This window comes from Armigeres subalbatus, chromosome 3 (assembly GCF_024139115.2).
Source record: "Armigeres subalbatus isolate Guangzhou_Male chromosome 3, GZ_Asu_2, whole genome shotgun sequence".
Classification (NCBI taxonomy): Eukaryota; Metazoa; Arthropoda; class Insecta; order Diptera; family Culicidae; genus Armigeres; species Armigeres subalbatus.
Window position 1 is genome coordinate 342,693,451 of NC_085141.1, and position 20,998 is coordinate 342,714,448.

The 20,998-nt window shown below is 43.0% G+C and overlaps 1 protein-coding gene across 3 annotated transcripts; it reads left to right on the forward strand.

Moving 5' to 3' along the window:
* The first annotated feature begins 2,841 nt into the window (after window positions 1-2,841).
* On the forward strand, window positions 2,842-11,572 carry LOC134225883 (telomere-associated protein RIF1). 3 transcript variants are annotated; one of them, XM_062706314.1, is made up of 6 exons: window positions 2,842-3,045; window positions 3,235-3,351; window positions 5,208-6,067; window positions 6,127-6,502; window positions 6,581-6,756; window positions 6,823-11,572. In XM_062706314.1, exons 3-6 carry the CDS (start codon window positions 5,247-5,249, stop codon window positions 11,117-11,119), a joined length of 5,670 nt encoding a protein of 1,889 aa, XP_062562298.1. In that variant the 5' UTR covers window positions 2,842-3,045; window positions 3,235-3,351; window positions 5,208-5,246; the 3' UTR covers window positions 11,120-11,572. The 3 variants fall into 3 exon arrangements, with proteins under 3 accessions (XP_062562298.1, XP_062562299.1, XP_062562297.1); XM_062706315.1 differs by having other exon boundaries at window positions 2,846-3,004; window positions 3,092-3,351; XM_062706313.1 differs by lacking the exons at window positions 2,842-3,045; window positions 3,235-3,351 and adding an exon at window positions 4,822-4,968.
* Window positions 11,573-20,998: the final 9,426 nt, after the last annotated feature.

Sequence of the window (20,998 nt, forward strand, 5' to 3'; positions counted from 1 at the left end):
TCTCCAGGTCCGATTCCACCGCGTGCAGCCAGCGTGTTCTTGATTTTCCACGAAGTCGTCGGCCCCTATCTGGTTCTCTATTGAATATTGTTTTCGCTATTCTTTCTTCCAACATTCGCACTAAGTGACCAGCCCACTGAAGTCTGCCGTATTTTATACGATTCACAATATTTTCTTTGTATACTTGATAAAGCTTATGATTCATGCGTCTGCACCGTAGGTACATAATTTTCTAGTTTCCCTCTGAGTATTGTACGCAGCACTTTTCGCTCGAAAACCCAGAAAGCTCTCCGGTCCGCATCTTTTAACGTCCATGCTTCATGTCCATAAAGAGCCACTAGTAGTTTCCGTCTGCATGTTGCGGGATCTAAGCTGGTTACGTAATCCGTAAATACGTAAATACAGCAATACGTCTTTTAACTTCACGCATGGGTAGATCAAAAACCCAAATTTTGAGTTGTTTCTGATCTGGCATCTCTTTCATTCCATCCTTTGATATCAAAAACAGAGAAAGAAAACCACCCAACGATAGCCAACGCTAGGTTAAAGGGGTTGAACTCAAATTTAGGTTGTTTAAACCTATTTAAACTTAACATTAGGTGGAAACAACTATGTACTTTTTTACACGGGATCAAACGGAAACTACTCAAATCCGAGTTGTGCCATCCAAAATTGGCTTCTCTTACCAACGGTCCAAATTATGTAAATTGACTTAATTTAGAGTTGTTTGAACTTCATATTGGGTAGATGAGTTTAACCGCGCGGGAAACGTCATTGACACATGTTACAAGCGTTCTAAGGTTCTTAAACAAATTCAAACAAATCCCAATCAAGCACTACCTCAGCAACAACACTACTAGGTCCTCCTTTATCTCTACCTGCCATCACGTACTTTGTCTTGGTAGAGTTAATGGTTAAGCCTAACCTCGCCGTCTCCCTCTTCAGTGGGACAAATGCCTGCTCTGCGATCGTTTCCAATGAGGTCTATATATCATCCGCAAAGCCCAGGAGCATATGCGACCGTGTGATGATAGTGTCGTTCCCCTGCACGCCAGATCTCCTAATAGTGCCCTCGAGTGCAATGTTGAACAATAAATTCAAAAGTGCATCACTCTGCTTCAATCCGTCTAAGGTCACAAACGAGGTTGACACTTCGTCTGCAATCCGAATACTTGATTTCGAGCCATCCAGGGTTGCGCGTATCAGTCCAATCAGTTTCGTCGGAAAACCATGTTCGGACATTATCTGCCACAGCTCATTTCTTTTCACTGGATCGTACGCTGTTTTGAAATCAATGAACGGATGGTGAGTCTGCAAGTTGAACTCCCGACATTTATCAAGGATCATCAAGGATCATCCGCAAGCTAATCATCTGATCCGTCGTTGATCGGTGCAGTTTATAATGTCTGTTATATTCGAACCGTTTTCAAGAGGGAGGGGAGGCAACAAACAACAAGAAAGGGTTCTTTTTCGGTTGTAGGAAAGCGAAGCGTACGGTGATTTTCGTCATTTGAAACAAGATAATGCTTTCTGCGTATAGCCTATGAACGAGCCTATTGTTTCGTTTTGACAGGGCAAGTGAATTGAACAACTCAGTTGGATTCAATTGACTTGCCAAAAGAACATGTTCAACGCGGGACGCTACATTTTTCAACTTCGTTTTACAAATTTATTACAATTAATATTGCGATTTCTTCCGATTTCGCTGCTGGCTACATTTCACAAGATCGTGACAGCTGCTGCAAGCCCCCTCATGTTTACATATTTTTTCATTGTTCTCAGCTCTACAGCTGATCATGTTTACACGGTTTACACATCAAAACCAGCTGGTGCTTCGATGTTTACATTCAGTCCTTGAAATCAAAAAATCAAAGTCAAAATGCCTTGAAATACAAAATTGACAACTCTTGAATTTCGTCGAGCGAATCTAATCATTCGTGAAAAATACAATACAGCCCTAGAAATATTTTTCCATTTTTTTTGGGCCAAAATCTTTGCGAAATGCACTTTTGGAGGATTCATTTTCAAGCCAGTGGCGCAATCCAGATAAGCGTCCCGCGTTTCGCAGGACGCTTGCTGGTCACATTATGTTTACACGCTCAGCCGTTCGATTCAAGCGACTTGCTCAACTCACTTGCCTTGTCTAAACGTAGCCTATGAGTGACAAATCTTTCATTACGAGAATGATGATTGGGTTCAGTGTAAATAGTACACTGACAAAAGTCCAATCCTATTTGCTCCTGAGTGTCACACATAAATTTTGACTATAGGGCACTGCACGGACTGCTTTGTCTCTTTCTCGCTGCAAAGAAATTAGAAAACAACAAGGCCAGTAAACGTCAAAATTTATGAAGAACGAAAGAGAAAGAGATCTTTCCGTGCAGTGCCCTATAGTGCCCTGCTTTGTCTCTTTCTCGCTGCAAATAAATTAGAAAACAACAAGGCCAGTAAACGTCAAAATTTATGAGGAACGAAAAAGAAAGGGATGTTTCCGTGCAGTGCCCTATACCATTCCTACATAACGGCTATGTGAATTCGCATAGCATATATGTGGAAACACACATATCCCTTATTAACTAATAACCTTTATGTGGATTCTTCTATAGCGGGTGGTTATTAACGCACACATAAAATTTATTTGTAAATTTCTTTAGATTTTTGCCAATAAAAATGTGTGGATTTTCATCAGTGTAGATCCGTTTTCTGATGTGTGTACACCAAAATCCTCCTTTTAAACACTTGGTTTGGGCACAAACGCTACCTCGAGCATTCTTGCAGTTCTCTCACGCATTATTGCAGATTTGACAGCCCGGTGGACAGCACTTCGCGCCAGAAATTCCCTCTCGAGTCGGCTCGCGAGTTTGTTTTCATGTGTTTTTCGCCGGAGTCAGTGGCACTTTAAACCTTTTTAGCTTAGCTCTCTATAATTGTTGCAATTTCCTTGTTAAATTTGAATTATTCTTTAGAAATTGTTATCGCGAATGTCGGGCAAGTGAAGTTTGATGTAAATGCCACTTATATCGTGTACAAGAGCTGTGCAAAAAGGTACCTACATTTCGAACCTGAATTTGGGACTTTTTTTCCTTGAAAGTGCGCAATAGAGAAAATCCTAACTAGAATTATTATTGGACGAATAGACTCATACGTTCAGTTGAATAAGTTGAAAAGTTTTAGTGAAAAAAAAACTGATTTATGTTCAAAATGCATTAATAAGTGCATCCTTTACCTTAAAAGGATTCTTGTTTTGCGAAGCATCGAAAAGCGCGCGTTCCTTCAGTCCACGAACTTCAACCTGATTAGAAGTCTTATTGGATTATTAAGGCGAGGACACACTACTACTAAGCATTTTAGGTAAGTATTTTTAATGCTATTTTTATTCTTTTGGAAGTAGTGTTGTGCAGTTAATGTTGTATGATTAAGCACGATTAAGTATTATGTTTATTATTACGATAGCCTGTTAATTAACAACTTTATATAAGGGCAAAGAGAATAATGGATAATAAAATGATATTTTATATGAGTGATTCTCACGGTTTTTCATCAATACTTACCTTTGTACTAAGTTATTAAGAAAGTGGCTATCAAAAATGTAAAATTATATAAATATTGAGACTTATTTCGTATAGTGAATTTTTTAATTATTTTTCTAAATCGGCTTTTCAATACATTTCATAACACGCAAAAAGCAATATAGCACAAATTAGTAAAATAGATAGTTGGTTATTGTTTTTTCGAAGATTTTTAAAATTTGAGCGCTATCTATTAAAAGGACGAATATTGCAAGAAGGAGTTATATTCGACAAATTCACCCTTTTCCGAAGTGTCAAGCAGAGGGTGATTGAAATTTCGTTTTTCAACCTCAGAGCGATAGAAAACAATGATAAATTTACATTCTGAGGTACTGACACTTTTATTAAACTTTCTTTGACCTGATCAAAAGTCTTGAACTAGCAGACTATCGCTTTTAATAAAGCACCATTTACCAATTAAAGAATAGGGCAATTAGTCAGCGAAGAGAATTCCCTCATGCAACATTCTTCTAGAAAGAGCTTGATTTATAAAAAACATTCATTATCATGATAAATGCAAGTTTTCGAAATATGCACTACCGAAATACCACTTTTTAGTTCTGAGTACTACGCATTTCATGTATAATATTTCTATCGATTTTTTTTTATCATGTGTAAGGCATATACAAACATATGTAGGTACCTGTAGAAATTCTGACAAAAGTAGCTGCAGTTGAATGTTTGTTGAAAAAAGAGTATCCGTAAACCATAATCATATACATAGTTCCATTGTGAGTATGTATACCGAAACCTAATACTTATGACCCACTGGTGGTATTTGTACCATGGTACAAATTGCACCACAGGTGTGTCTTCTTGTACCATACTGACACAAAGTGAAAATCCATGGTACAATATGCACCACGGTCCATGTACTACAAGAGTGTGGTATTATTATAATCGCCAATGTCATACCAGAACACTTAAAAAATAATCAATAAAATTATGCTCAATGAAAATTGAATCAATTGAGTTGAACTAATAAATAGATTCCGTTTAATCAACATATGGGACATGAGAAGGGAATATATTCGTGGAAGGTAGAATAATTAATATGACACAGTTTCAATATCTTCGTTATGGTAAGTTGCGTTTTTGCTGGCAACACTAAGCCCTCTACTTTTCCGGATTTTCCAATCGGTGCTTTGGTTGCTGTCTCGGGTGGGTGCAAAACAAATAAAAAATCTTGCACAATGCAATTGTGGGACCCCTTGTGCTGTCAGTCGCGTCGCGAAAAAAGCGACGCAAGGCGTACATGCGCGTTGGTGATGTTTGTGGTAGAACTGCAACCGCACAAAGCCATCCAGAAGCGACGAAGACCACGACGGCGACAGATTGAACAAAAGTAGCGAAGAAGAAAAAGATGCCCGTCACGGGGACCACGGCGACGTCGAGAGGGGTTTGTGTTTTCTGTTTTGGTTATCGTAGCAAGCAGTGTTTAATTTTCGTACGCGCGAAATTTCCACCATCTGGTTTTGTAAACACCCTCCACCCACACCGCATGCGATAATAGTTTAGCCCTTTAAATCCCGTTATATAAGGCGTAAATAGTGCACTCTTCATGGCGATCGAACATTGCCACCACCACTAATATAGTTCAGTGACCTAATTTCCGATACTGGTGCTTCTCTTTCACAGAACGCGGGCGTAGTTCTTCGGGCTCGTCGGTTCCCCGTCATGACGACGAGTAGTGGAATCAAACTTCCTGGCCACGACCAGTACGAGAAACTGCGGAAGGCACTGCAGTCCGGCGGTCGATCGCAGATTGAGAAAATTTTGGAATCCCTGGTGAAAACATGCCAGACCAGACGAGACTATGTGGGTGCAAAGCAAAAGCTGGACGATGATCAGATGAACTTTTGGTTCAATGATGTGCTGCGGCTGCTTTTCGACTGGGAAAACCCGGTGACAAGGGAGCTGGCCTTGAGGGCATCAGAAGCGATTTTGCCCCACCTGGAACATACATTGTATTTGGATTCGCCAGCGTGGCCAGCGTTGAAGACACAAATAAGCAATGTGTATTCTAATCTTTTGGAACAGGCGCGTGGCCGGAATGACCCGGAATGGCACCGAAAGTGGTCGGTGCTGGTGCGAATACTGGACAAGGAAATCTGCCAAGGTGCGGTAATTATTAACGTGTTCCTGGCCATTGTTGAGAGCGGTTTTCGCTCGGCGGAACTGTTGGTTCGCGAACAGTCGTTTGATTGCTGGCAACTGCTGGTGGAGATTTTCGCCAAGTACAATCAGATTAACATCCCGAAGCGGATAAAGTTGATTTGTATACCTTTGAAGAGCTCTAAGTCCAAGACTGAGACGATCGCCAAAAAGAAGTTCGAGATTTGGTGGTTTCTTATTAATAAGCTGCAGCCTCAGTTGGATTCATTTGCGGATAACGTGTTCGAGCCATTCATCTACTTTTGTTTTGGGCCATCTTTTAAGACGCCGTTGTGTTATTATTTTGACAACAGCTACCAGGAGTTCGGAGCCCCAGGGAAGATGTAAGTCTTCCAAAGTATATATTGTTTAGTATTTGATTCATTATTTTCTTTATTCATAGATACAATTCAATAAAACAGTTGTCAGCGGCTGCGTTAGTTCACATGTTAGGTCCTGCTGGGAAAGTCACTGAGAGTTTGATTCAGGAAGCATGTGGGAGCAACAGCGCTAAAAATGGTGCAATCAAATTCACCGTCACCTCGAGTGCAGACAAGATCATAATTTCACCGAAGCTGTTCACGCTGAAGGCCAAGCTTATTATAAATTCTTGCACCGAGTGTACGGTTCTGTTTTCCCAGATGAAGGACAAAGATTACATGGAGCTCAATCGGTGTCTGTGGAAGAATTTGTTAGCGAAGGTCGAACAAGAACAAACCATTACGCGGATCGAGATGTTTGGTTGGATTAAAGAAAATTTGAATGCATTGATTAATTTGGTAAGTGTTATCTTTTGCGTTCTTAGAAAAATATTATTCTGAAGAACCTTTAATCTGAACTTCCGATTTTAATTACAGAGCATCCAGCTTTCGGACGAAGCCCTTAAGGAGCTGATCTACGACATCGTACAGATGGTGGCCCAAACAAACCTGCTCTCGGTCATAATCGGACAGGACAGCCCCGAGCAGTTGGTCCTTAACTATCGCAGCTTTATGTCGTTGATGTTTAATCCCGCATTGGACTACCCTGCAAGGTAACAACCAACCATTTAGAATCTTCTGAAGTACCCACAGATTAACAACGACATTTATTACTTCAGCACATCATTCACCATCCTGACGCACGTGTTCGACTTGCGACGATACTCCTCCAAACGCGGAGGCTATTGGGATACGCTCCAGAAGACTGTGCAGTATCTCACCGGACTGGATCCGGCGCTTCTACAGAATGGTGATTCGAAATCCGCCGCCAATCGTCGGATGGTAACCCAAATCTATCGCTCGATGGCACTTCATCTGGGGGAGCAGATCGACTGTCATCGCGATCAGATCGAGCAGTCGCAATCCATTGTCTACGGTTTTCTGCTGTTTCCACTTGAATACGATCGCTTCCTGGAAGTGGGAGACGTGCGAGACGTTTGGGAGGATGTGTTTAACGGAATGGTAACCGGTCAGAAGTCCCCCCGATATGCCTGCGGACTGAGCGAAGTTATCAAAGCGATGACCGTGGCCAAGTACAACTGCAATCTGGGCGTAATTTTGAAATTCTTTCGCGTAGTACTGGAATCAGTGCCAGGAGATTTCGATCTGGGACAACCACCTGTGAAGACTTTAGAACTATTCAAGGATTTGGTTCGAAAGGCGTTGGTTTTTCAGAACAGTTTGACCGAAGTGGATGCTGGATTGACATGTTTCCGCAAGCTGATAGAAAGGATGAATAACAAAGCTTTGTTTGCAGTAATAATGCCGATTCGGAACGTGGTAAATGAGTTGATGGATGGAGATAATGAAACGCTGAAGGAAGAAGTAACACGAATTATGAAGACACTGATAGATCGTTTTGTGATGGGCCGATTCATCGTGGAACTAAAGTCACAACCAAAAGAGATCAAGTGGAACTGCAAGATGTTAATCGATCAGTTAATGAAGCAGCAGTGGAAAATAGGAGAGCTGAAGAAATTAGTTGATATTTGTGAAGGCAAAGATCCTAATAAGTCGCCAAAATCGCTCAAGAAGGAAGGAGAATTTGTAGTTATCGAAAAAGTGTGGAAATTTACCCCAGATAAACTGACCGAGCATCAACGAGAACGACTGAGCAAGAAGCGAGACGATATTCCAGCACTCTATAATGATTTGAGCCAGTCACAAGATAACTATGTGATAAAACCGTGGACGCCGAATAAAGTTGTGATACCCTCGGACCAAAACCAAGATCATGACACGATTGTCATGTGCGCTAGTACAGATTCTGGTGCGATCCCGAATGGAGAAGTGCCAGAAGCATCGGTTCCAAAAGAACAAGGAGCCGGAGTTGTCACGGAAAACAAATTGGACAAGGAGAACAATAACGGCAATATTCAAAACGCCGACGCAAAAGAGGAGTCTGGCGGATCATCATCAGTTGTAGCTAAGAAGCCTGGTGAGAAAAAAAATCGGATTGCAAGAGAGTTGGACCATTTGAAGATCGATACGGTCGAAGGGAAGAATCTTCAAGTGGGAAGACTTCCCCGCACCAGACGAGCCGGAAGCCTCGAACCTGCCGCTGTCCCTAACAAACGAAAAAGCCTGGAGCCGAAAAAGTTGTTGGAAAAGAGCAAGAGAACTGACTCTGAAAACAGACGAACTCGAAGGACTGCAACCAAAACAACAGAAAAAGCTAAGGATGAACCTCTCCTCTCTCCTGCTAAAAAGAAAGCCGAAGAGAAAGCCAAAAGTCCCGGCGATCGTACGTCTCCCAGGAAAGCATTAAACTTTGATAACGTAATCGATAAGCAACCTGCAACAGCGTTAGAAGCACCTTCTTCTCCCGTTAAGCCGAAAACCGTCAATGATTCTATCGATGAAATCGTGGAATCTTCTCAAGCGGGCTCTCAGTCTTTGCTCTCCCGAAAGTTCACACCCCGGAAACCAAAAGAGGAGGAAAAGGTAGAATCTCCTAAAAGCGGCACCGAGACACTTCCGTTCGATACTGAAGCTGAAAAAGAACTGGCCAAGCTTTCCGATCGTAAATCACCAATGAAGGCGAAACCCGAAAGTCCCTTGAAGTCACCCGGTAAGAATACGAGAGCTGCTGTAGCAAATGTGCAGCAGCAACCGATCTGCTCCGATATAGCAACAGAACCCAACACCGAGCCAGTGCTCACTGCTGTGGACACGGAAACACTTGCGCCGGCTGAATCAGAAACAATGTCTCAAATTGAATTGAGACCCAGGGTCGCTTCTCCTGCAAAACCTGCTGCATCTCCGGTAAAAGCTGTCGCTTCTGCAGCCAAGGGCGTACCATCTCCTGCGAAAGCAGCGGCATCTCCAGCAAAAGCAGCGGCATCTCCAGCGAAAGCAGTTGCATCCCCAGCTAAGCGCTCTGCATCCCCTGCAAAGTCTCCGGCGAAAAGCCCTAGGAAGGGGCTACGATCAACTAGTCCGGTTCCGGAGCCAATGGAAATCGACACAATTCCACAGTCTCCCAAAAAATCGGAAAATCCAGAGGAGATTCAAACAAAATCTCCAGACCTATCACCGGTTCGGAATCTGGATGAAGACATGGAACCGCTCACAAGGAGCCTCAATCGAAGTTTAGTCTCTTCACCGGACGGCGCAGATCAGGAGGCCCGAGAAGCTGATTTGCTTAACAGTACTCTCAATATCTCTCCTATATCCGAGGAGAAAGCGCATCCTTCCACACCGTCCCTCCCAGTGGCCGCAAAGGTGTCTCCTGCCTCCGGCAGTGGCGAAAAGCGAGCATCTAGCCGAATTATGGAACGCGAAAAGGGTCCTTCAGTATCGTCGCCCATCACACGTCGCACTCGCAATTCACCACCAGTCCTGCCGGCAGCTGTTGCAAATCTACGAAATCGTACACCCCAAACGACCCCCAGAAGTCCTAAAACTTCCGGGATTATAGAGCTCCGTGGGCGTGGTGCACAGCTCATCAACCTGATCCGCAGTCAACAGAACGAGATGTCCCCCAAACCGTCAGTTCTTCCATCCCCACAGCACTCATCCACCCCTAAATTAGCCATGTCAAATGATCGCAGCCTAATGCTCAGAAAACTGGCCACTGTAACCGCAGCACCGCCAAGTCAAACTCCTGAACAACCTAAAGCTCAACCGCCACCAGTTCAAGAAAAAGAAACGGAAAAGGAAAAGGGCAATGAATACTTGGTCTTCTCGAAGGTCCTCCCATCTCCGAAAGCTTCACCGGCGGCAAGCATCCTCAAACGGAAACACAACCAGGATGACAGCGGAGACGACCTCGAGTCCCCTGCCAATAAACGAAAACGGGTTAGTTTCCACGATCCGCCGGTTTCACTCACAAAGGAGTACATCCGCCAGGAGGAAGAATGTCGTTCACCCTCCATCAGTCGATGTATCCTAATGACTGGAATGTCTCCAACCGACAAAGCCAAGTTCCTACTCCGCAGGAAGAGCAAGGCGGACAGCATGTCCGAACTAGCCAAGTTCACCCGAGGCTCCTCCACAAATCCCGCTGAACCGGGCAAAGAAGAAGACGATGAAATTTCCTCCTCTCCTGAATCGCTGGATGGTGAATTTATGTTAAATACAACCGACAACATGAGCTCTTTGCAAGTAACGACCTGTGACGAGGAAGTCAGTACTAAGGAAGTACCCAAACCTGAAGCTTCGGTAGAAGCAGTAACAGAACCTCCTCCTGTTGTGTCGACATCCGACGATCCCGTTGAACTTCCCAAACGAACATCTCCACGGAAGATCTCTCCCAAACCTGCTTCTGAAGAGCCAGCTCCGACGAAACACTCACCTCACATAGCTGCTGTACCGAATATTCCTGCTGTACCCATCCCGGAAAAAACGGACACCAGCATTCGCTTCCAAACGGAGGAAGAAATCCTCGCACATGTGATCTCAAAGTACTCACTGGACACGATCGTGGAGAAATGTTTAGCCTCCGGCAAAACCCTCGAACAGCAAAAATCCGCTCGACTCCTCACCAAGGAACTGTCCACTCTGATGTCGAAGAACAGCAAAATGCGCCACACCGTACTGGACGAACTGTCCGAACGCCATTCCGCTGAATTCCTCGAGCATGCCGTGCAGGAGAATTCCTCCGCCATGGTTTGCCAGCGGTTATCGATGACGGCGATGACGGAGTTCATCTTCGACAAGCTGCGGAAAATGCCCCCGGAAGGTGGCACTCGAGAGGAACAAGACGAGCGCATCAGAATCCTGCAGACCATGTTCGACAACCTGGCCCGGATGCACACGAGCGTCGGCGGGGACGAGTTCGCACGGATGAAGGATCGATTCGTGAAAGCGTCGGTGTTCGCCAAAAACCGGGACGAAGTGATGGCCCTGCTGGAGGAGTACTTCCGACAGAGCAGTGCGGTGGAACCAGGACGGACCGGGACTGCGACGTCGTGATGAGCTATAGTTAGGACTTTTTATACACGGTAAGAGATTTTAGCGAGTAGTGAAGTTATATTTTAAGGTGTATTTCTACAATGAAGAGAAAGATTGATCCATTTGTTCAAGAGTGTAACATTCTTAACGTCTTAGAAATGTACTATTTCCATCACTTTTTTAATAACGAGATATATATTTAGATGAAATATAGCCGTGTAGTTGTGGGCACGTAGTTTAAACCGATTCAAGTAGCCGAATGTTTTTATCTAACAAAAGAAAATCTTATCAAAGACGCAACGTGACTTGCCTTTTGGAAACAAATCTAATATTTAGGATATTTTCAATAATCGGAACACGAGGTACAAAACAGTAAATGAAGTAATATAAAAAATTGCTTGTCCACGATTGGTATAAGTTCTAGATAGTAAGTGATGAGAATTAATAATAAGTTTTCTTTTTACAAGCAGATAAGCAATGTGAAATTTATTTGATGACAACCTTTTTTCATTGTTGTGTACATTTTGACGTAGGACTTACGTCTCTCCCTTTTCTACTATACCTGGTGTCGTTTAAAAGTTAGTTTCTAAATCGACCGCGTTACGCTGTTTTGATAGGTTTTGAACGGTAATAGCGTTCGTCTCAGTGAACGGATTTCTACGGTTAGCCCCAGAGGCGTCGCGTGATCAATTCTTCAACCTGTGCACTATTTGAATATTTCGAGAAAAACACATAAAAGGGACCTGAAACGATAAACAAATAATTTTCCTGCGCGTTTCTCAATATGTTTGCTTATTTTGTTGTATCTAACTGGTTCTTAGTTACTTCTTATTTTCTGAATTAACTCAAACTTAACTAAGCTTCAAAGTGATTTAAGTAAAATTTAAAATTACTATCATCAGAATCGTTTCCAATGTGACAAATAAGCAATATATATGGACAGATGTCGAGAAGTTTTCCGTCAATCAGGATGGAAACTTGCTCATAAAAAATTTCATAAATGTGTGTGGACCATTGACATTTGACTTACCCCCTCCCTAACTAAATATATTGGATTTCTCGAAAAAAAAAACCTTTAAAAATAAATTTCTTTAAAAATGTTGACCCGTTTCATATCATCAGAAAATGAAATGTCTGTTTACAATATGTTAATATTGTCGGATACTTCAATGTCTAATATAATAGGCGTATTTGTAAACAGGCTTTATTGCGCTTATTAGCAGATGACAATTTCTGTTTAAATTGAGCTAATGTCGCGTTAGTATTATCGGACAGTACATTGTCGTCAGGATTAGGGGATGTGTAAACGGGCCCATTTAATCAATATCAAAAGCGCTTTTGCTTCGCGTTGCTTATACAAAGCGGAACTTTCGTCATAGAACGCTTTGAGGAAGCAGAAATGCTCGCGCTTTACTCTTCTCTTTCGATTTTGTTCCGGTCGCGCTCTCTTCACTGAATCGCGCATGCGCTGTTTGAAGCGATTCTCGATAGGCACCAAACCGTGCATTGCCTGCGAGGAACGCTTTGACTACCTATACATCGCCGATTGCGGTTAGAGCCGATGATCCACACATACAAAATAATGCGTGTATGATGCATGACAAAACGTTCTCGGCTGAAAGTTCCGTGTTGATACAACATGTGGTGTCGGTGGGTCGATTCGGTATCGTAGAGAAAAATATAACGCGTCCCCATCGCAGCATTTGGTTGCCTCACATCACATGCAGCCTATAGAAAAACATGCATTATTTTATTTTTATTATTATGTATTAAATACATAATAGTCAAATTTGCATGAAACATCTTTCAAATGCACATAATTCAAATACATGTTTGGAATAGAAAGACAAGAAATCTATCTAGAGTTTAAATGTTGGGGATAAAATTGCAACATGTGCAGTGCACAGGTTGCACATGCGGACGCGACGCCTCTGGTTAGCCCCCAAATCGACCGATTTTAAATATGCCTTTCATATTCATCCTTGATTGGACCCGAAAATCTTGTTTCAATAGGCCAAAGACTATTTTGATGGCAAAACATTGGATTCGCGGGATTTATAATTATGGGGAAATACTAAATATGACGATGACGATGGCAATCCGCTGGCAAAAAAGCGTAAAAAAACAGCAGTCGCAGCTGCCACACGCGTAACCAGTGCGGATCCGCTGGTTTTCATCAAAGGCGATGAATCACCCATATTCTTGTTTACGTACAAACGCTTTCGAACGAAAGTTGAAGCGCATTCCCGTTTACGCCAGCAAAATCAAATGGAGAAACGGTTCGAACGAATCGCATTCGTTCGAAAGTATCGTTCGTCCGTAAACAAGAATAATGGTGATTGATCACAAAGAACGTTATACACGCCTGAGCCTACCAAATAAACGAACTACAAAACGCTTATTAGACCGGTAGTTCTCTATGGGCACGAGACCTGGACGATGCTCGTGGAGGACCAACGCGCACTGGGAGTTTTCGAAAGGAAAGTGCTGCGTACCATCTATGGTGGGGTACAGATGGCGGACGGTACATGGAGGAGGCGAATGAACCACGAGTTGCATCAGCTGTTGGGAGAACCATCCATCGTTCACACCGTGAAAATCGGAAGACTGCGGTGGGCCGGGCACGTAGCCAGAATGTCGGATAGTAATCCGGTGAAAATGGTTCTCGACAACGATCCGACGGGAACAAGAAGGCGAGGTGCACAGCGGGCAAGGTGGATCGATCAGGTGGAGGACGATTTGCGGACCCTCCGCAGACTGCGTGGTTGGCGAAGTGCAGCCATGGACCGAGCAAAAGTGAAGGCCACACGCCACACGCCACAAGCGAAAAGTATAGGCCACACCACCTCCCCTGGTCGGCCGGTCAGGTCTCACGATGCGAAAGTCCGGGATGATGTTGACGGTTACCTCCTTTCAGAAGCGTTTCGGCGATGAACGCCACGTCTATTTCCTTCTCCTCCAGGAAATCCTTCAGCTCGATGGTTTTGTTCTTAAGGGAGCAAGCGTTCCAGTTGACCAGGTCCACCCTAGCAGCTATTTTCAATAATGAACATGCCAAGAGTGAAGACTTGGTTAAAACGGGCTTAGCAACCGCGCAGCCGAGTGGCGAGCTGCAAGAAGATCGGAATCAGTTGCTTCGGGGTATAGAGCGGAGCAGATTCATCCGGTGGTGGAGTTTCGTTCTCCGGCTGCCGATGGTATTCAGGAGGGGGAGTGGTAGCCATTCGCTGGTGGTGCTGGAGCTTGAACCAACGCAGCTGCTGCAGCTAGTCGCTTGTGTGGTTGTAACGGTGGGAGGATTGGAATCGCTCAAGGGGGAGCCGGAATAACTGGATAGTTTACCTCGTTGAGCGCAGGAACACGGCTCTTCTTCGCCAGTGTCCTGGCGGCAGACTTCTTCTGGATTTTCCAAACCGCTTTGGACATTCCTTTGTGGTGGCCCGATGTTTGTCGTTTGTCGCACTTGGTCACTTGATGCAGCGCTTGGTCATGTGGCAATTCCAGGCACCATGCCCAAAGTTGAAACAGTCGACGCACTGTGTCACATCACGGAGCACTGGCCGATAGCGTTCCCAGTCAACGACGGTATGTTTGATTACACCAAACATGACTTTAAAGGTGGTGGAGCCGTGCTCCAGATGGACCAGATAAAGCTGGTCGCGATACTTTTTCTTCTTGTTTTGATGAGCGATTTTCTGTACCGCGACTGGTGTGAGTCCGCTGCTCTCGAATTTCTCGATGAATTATTTTTTTCATGGGGCTCTCGCAGCGAAGCCTTAAGCGGCTTCGTGCCGGGGAGTTCATGAGTGTAGAACTTATATCTGTGGACCTTGAGAAACTCCACGACCAACTTGTGACGGTCCGTGTTGGTGGGTATCACATTTACCCCTTCAACAAATAGTCGGAATGTGCAGTTCAGGCATTCTGCAAGCAATTGGCGGAGATTAGGGCGCAGTTCTAATGGGTCGCCTCTGATGAAAACCGGCGGACACTTTATACATCATTGTAGGATCGAATCATCTGCATTAACTAGTAGCCGCCAGTCTACTGTATGTATATATATAGATATCCCAGTCAACTGGCAACCCAGCCAATCGGAAGAGAACCATCACCACAATCAGCGAGACAGAACGTGTGTGACTATCAAACGTGTCGGACGTGATCCGCGGTCGTTAGTAGCGAGTCGGTGAAATATTGTATGTGACGATCGGAGTAAATATAATTAGTTAATATAGTGAAAGTGTTTGTGGTTCTTTTACTAAATTGAGAGAATATCCCCCAGGATCTAACAACCTGGCGACGAGAATAAATTAAGGTAAGCGTGATAAAAATTTTCCTCTTGGAAAATTGGAATTGGCTGTAAAGAACACGAGGTTAAAATGGCCGATAGTGATATGACGTGCATTTCAATAAATCTAATGGAAAGTAGTGCAGATACTGAGGATTATTTGTAGTGGAAACTATCGACTTGCATGTTGAATACTGTTACATGGTGAATCATAGGTGAAATTATAATGGTTTGTCGAATTGAAAAACGATACATTCCGCAGTAGATTGGGACACAAAATGGAGTCTGAAAATTCATGATCAATACATGTGTGAGTGGAGATAAGTGTCGAACGGACCACAGCGTACATGAGCTTCTGTGGTAATTGTATCAACGAACAGAGCAGGAGGGCGAGCTTTCTGAAAAAATGACTGTTGATTGAGAGCGTTGAGCAAGGTAGAAGAAAGGGAGGAATGTGAAACGAGAAAATTGTAGTGGTTTGAAATAATGATGACTCTGGCTGTCATAGTAAACGTTGGCGGTATGCATTGTGGATTAAATGTCTTTGTGTGGGTTGAATACTGGATTTCTTTTACTAGCTGTAAAAAAAAAAAGAAGTATTGCAATGTTTCTATGAAGTTGTGAAACTGTATCCATTAGACCTGTAGCGTCTAGAGGAGGTGCAAGCGGAATACGAAAGAAATGGCACCGGGTGAAAAAAAAAAAAAATGTTTGCGTATATCCTTTGATACCAGTAGCGACCAAAGGAGGTGAGGAGAAACATAGATGAGATGAATTGATTACGGTGAATTAGTGTATCTTTTGACCAGGAGCGATCAAAGGAGGTGAAGATGGATATAAAACAAATGTTTTGATTTCGTTGAATGAGTGTATCTTTTGACCAGTAGCGATCAAAGGAGGTGAGGATAAAATAACGATGAGAACTTTTCTTATGGTGAATTCGTGCATCTTTTGACCAGTAGCGATCAAAAGAGGTGAGCATGAATTGTTTCTAAAATGATTCTCGTTTGTTGAAAGTGATAATGGGTAACTTTGTAATGTGTTTTCTTGGCTTGGACAAATTACATATATTCGTAACAATTGTTGAAAGTAATATTGAGTCAACTTATTCATCAAAGGTAAGTGAATAAATAGTACATGCTGTTTTTTTTTGAAGGATTGATTTCGCCGAAGTTTTATTCAATTAAATTTTGAATGTTTTATATACTATGATTTATATACCGTTGCAAAACTACGACATATTAGTTCAAATTGGAATAAATGCACGCACACAAAGTACATAGTTTTGTGTTTCCGTTAGCCATTATTGAAATGCACTGTTATAGCAAATGGGTAATGTGGGAAAAATAAATAAAAATAAATTAATAACTTTACAGATGGAGGAAGCTAGACCAATTCCGACCTTCAGATGTGAATCTATGGAAAAACATAAGCTATCTCGAGAGTGGGAATCATGGAAGGGCTCGCTGGAGTGCTATTTTGATGCCTACTCCATCACAGATCAACGTATAATGAAAGCTAAACTACTTCATTTGGGTGGAGTAGAGCTCCAAAGAGTGTTTCGCAGTCTTCCAGATCACGACAAATTTCCTGTTGTAGCTCTGGAACCGAAATTCTATGATATGGCTATTGACATTTTGGATGGTTACTTTCAACCGGGAAAACAAGATGTAATTGAAAGACGAAAACTTCGTCAATTGAAACAGGAAACCGGCGAAAAGTTTTCTCACTATTTGATACGCCTTCGGCAACAAGCGGCTAATTGCGGATTTGATAAATATCATGCAGAAGTAGCAGATATTTTACGAGAAATTTATCTTGTTGATATAATTGTTGAGAATTGTCGCTCGGAAGAACTGCGTAGAAGTATCTTGAAAAAAGATCGGAATCTCACTGAGATTGAGGAAATCGCCGCGTGCATTGAAGGAACGGAACAACAATTGAGGGACTTGAAGGAATCAAGTATGCGTGAAACAAGAGTGTACGAAGTTCAAGGAACACGGATGTCTTTCCGAGGAAAACACCGAACAACCGAAATCAATTCAGCACAAAATTTTCCAGGCAAACAGGAAAGTTGGATGAACATAACTTGCTTTGCGTGTGGTAAATCCGGTCATGTGTCAAAGTCGCCTAATTGTCCTGCCAGAGGGCGTACCTGTCGCCGGTGCAAGGGATTGGGTCACTATGAAGCCACGTGTCGAAAACGGAAAGCCGAAAGGTTTACATCAAAGCCCAAAAAGGTGTTCAACGTGGAAAACAAAGACGGCAACACCAATTCGGTGGTCGAAAAGCCTGAGAGTACTCCTGTTGAAGAGGAGAAAGTTTATTATGCTTTCTATGGAGGGAATGAAACCAATCTATTGCCTGGAATTGTCGGTGGTGTTTCTATCGATCTATTGGTTGATTCCGGTGCAGACGTAAATCTGATTACGCTGGATACCTGGGAAACAATGAAACAAAAGAAAGCCTACATCATCAAGTCTGTAAAGGGATGTTCTAAAGTATTGAAAGGATACGGGAGCAACAAACCATTGTCGGTGATAGGATCATTTGTCGCGGAAATAACCATAGGATCAAAAACAGTGACCGATGAGTTTTATGTGGTTAAGGGCGGACAGAAGGACCTGCTGGGAGATTCAACTGCAAAACGGCTTGGAGTTCTGAAAATTGGTCTGGATGTAAACGTTGTTGATTCTCCGGTTAAACCATTTACCAAAATTACTGAAGTACAGGCCCATATTCGTATCAATCCGCAGTACAAGCCAATCTTTCAGCCTTTGCGTCGTGTTCCCATTCCCATGGAGGAGGCGGTTAGCAAGAAGCTAGATCAGCTCCTGGCACGCGATATCATAGAAATGAAAAAGGTCCAGCAACTTGGGTATCGCCATTGGTTATCGTTGGAAGGCGTCCGGCGAACCCCGTGTCTGCTTGGATTTAAGAAGAGTAAACGAGGCCGTGATGCGTGAACGTTTTCCCATGCCTGCGGTAGAAGAATACTTGGCACGGATTGGTAAAGGTAAAGTTTGGAGCAAGTTGGATATACGGGAAGCATTTCACCAGGTGGAACTAGCTGAGGAGTCGAGGACGTTACCACGTTCATTACAAGCCGGGGTCTCTTTCGCTTCAAGCGACTGCCGTTTGGATTGGTCACGGCACCTGAAATTTTCCAACGCGTGATGGAAGAAATGTTGTCAGGATGTGATGGTTGCTACTGGTACTTAGACGACGTGATAATCGAAGGGGAGACGCAGGAATGTCATGATATTAATCTGAAGAAGGTAGAGTAAATTGATTGAATTTAACGTTTACATTTTGAATTTAAATAAGAATGAAAATAAATAAATAAATGAACAAAATATCATTGTTTAATTTTGTTTCAAATAGGTACTGAATAGACTGAAAGAGCGACAGGTAGAATTGAACTGGGAGAAATGTAAATTTAGTGTCACAGAATTGGATTTTTTGGGCCATCACATTTCACAAAACGGCATAAGTCCTTCTCAAGCTAAAATTGATTCGGTGTTATCATTTCGGAAGCCAACTACAGAAGCTGAAGTTAGAAGCTTTCTGGGCTTAGCAAACTACATGAACAAGTATATCCCAAATCTGGCTACCATGGCAGAACCGCTAAGGAAGCTAATACAGAAGAATGTATCATTTGAATGGGGGCAAACACAAAATGAATCATTTGAAACGATCAAAAATGCACTAGCCGCAGCTACGAAGCTAGGTTTCTTCAATCCTAAAGACCACACAGCTGTGATGGCAGATGCAAGTCCGTCGGGATTGGGCGCTGTCTTGACCCAAACAAATTCGTTAGGAGAATCACGAATTATTTGCAATGCATCGAAATCACTGACAGACACGGAACGAAGATATTGCCAGACAGAAAAGGAGGCCTTAGCTCTGGTATGGAGTGTAGAGCGTTTCCGGATGTATTTGTATGGCAGAGAGTTTGATCTAATCACGGATTGCAAAGCCTTGGAATTTTTGGTTACTCCACGATCAAAACCTTGCGCGCGTATTGAGAGGTGGGTACTTTTGGGCTTTTGATTATCATATTGTGCACATACCAGGTTATCAAAACGTAGCAGATGCACTGTCTCGGTTAGGATCTTTAAAGCCCATCCCTTTCGATGCGGATGAGGAATTATGTATCCGGGAAGTAGCTGAAACTGCAGCGGCGTCTTTTGCACTCAAATGGGAAAGAATCGAAGAAGAAAGTAGAAAGGATCGAGAAATCATGGAGGTGATTCAAATGATACAAAATGATGATCAAGATAGTTTGCCTTATCATACAAAGTGATTTCCAAGGAGCTGTGTATAATCGGTGATGTACTTGTTCGAGTGGACAGGGTAATAATTCCGAAAATTCTGCGAGAACATGTTTTAAGATTGGCACACGAGGGCACCCTGGTATGCGAATGATGAAGAGTCACTTAAGAACCAATGTATGGTGGCCTCAGATGGATCAACAGGTAGAAATGTTCGTTAGACAATGTAAAGGCTGTGCTTTGGTTGCTGCTCCAAACCCACCAGAACCAGTAATTAGAAAAGAGCTTCCTGTGCAGCCTTGGCTTGACGTTGCCGCTGATTTTCTTGGACCCTTGCCAGAAGGACAATATTTACTGGTCGTAATAGACTACTACAGTCGATTTATGGAAGTCAGCGAAATGCACTCAATTACTGCTAATGACACTATAAGTGAACTTGCAATCATTTTTAGTAGATATGGCCTGCCAATGACCTTGAGAGTTGACAACGGACCGCAACTAAATGAGAATTGCGAAGAATTTCGAGAAATTTGCGAAGCACACGGGATTAGGTTGGTCAATACTATACCGTTTTGGCCCGCGATGAATGGTGAGGTGGAACGCCAAAACAGATCTCTTCTCAAAAGATTGAGGATTGCGCAACAGTTGGGGAAAGATTGGAGAGTAGAGATGCGTCAATATCTTTTGACTTATCATTCTACGGCTCACACTACAACTGGGAAGTCCCCAGCTGAGCTCATGCTTGGCAGGAAAATAAGAACTAAGCTGCCTCAAGTTCCTCCATGTCGTATGGAAGATGAAGAAATTAGAGACCGTGACACCATTATGAAGGAGAAGGGAAGGATTTACGCAGATGCAAAAAGGAAAGCTAAAGAGAGTGACATTAGGGAAGGCGATCGAGTGATCGCTAAGCGAATGAGGAAAGATAACAAACTTGATACCCCCTTCTCGCCAGAAGAATTTCAGGTTATTAAGAAAACGGGAGCTGATACGGTTATTCGATCTTTTGAAACTGGAAAGCAATACAGAAGAAATGTGGTACACCTAAAAAGACTAGAATCAGCAGAAGTTGCGAATTCGAGTGTTGATATGAATAAGGAAACACAGAAGGAATCAGATACAATGGGTGAGTCATCAAGAAGAGAAACGGCTACTGAAGATTTACAAGTAAGAAAAACGTCTAGAGAACGAGGTGAACCGAAACGATTCAAGGACTTTATTCCATACTAATAATCTAAAAGAGGGAGGATTGTAGGATCGAATCATCTGCATTAACTAGTAGCCGCCAGTCTACTGTATGTATATATATAGATATCCCAGTCAACTGGCAACCCAGCC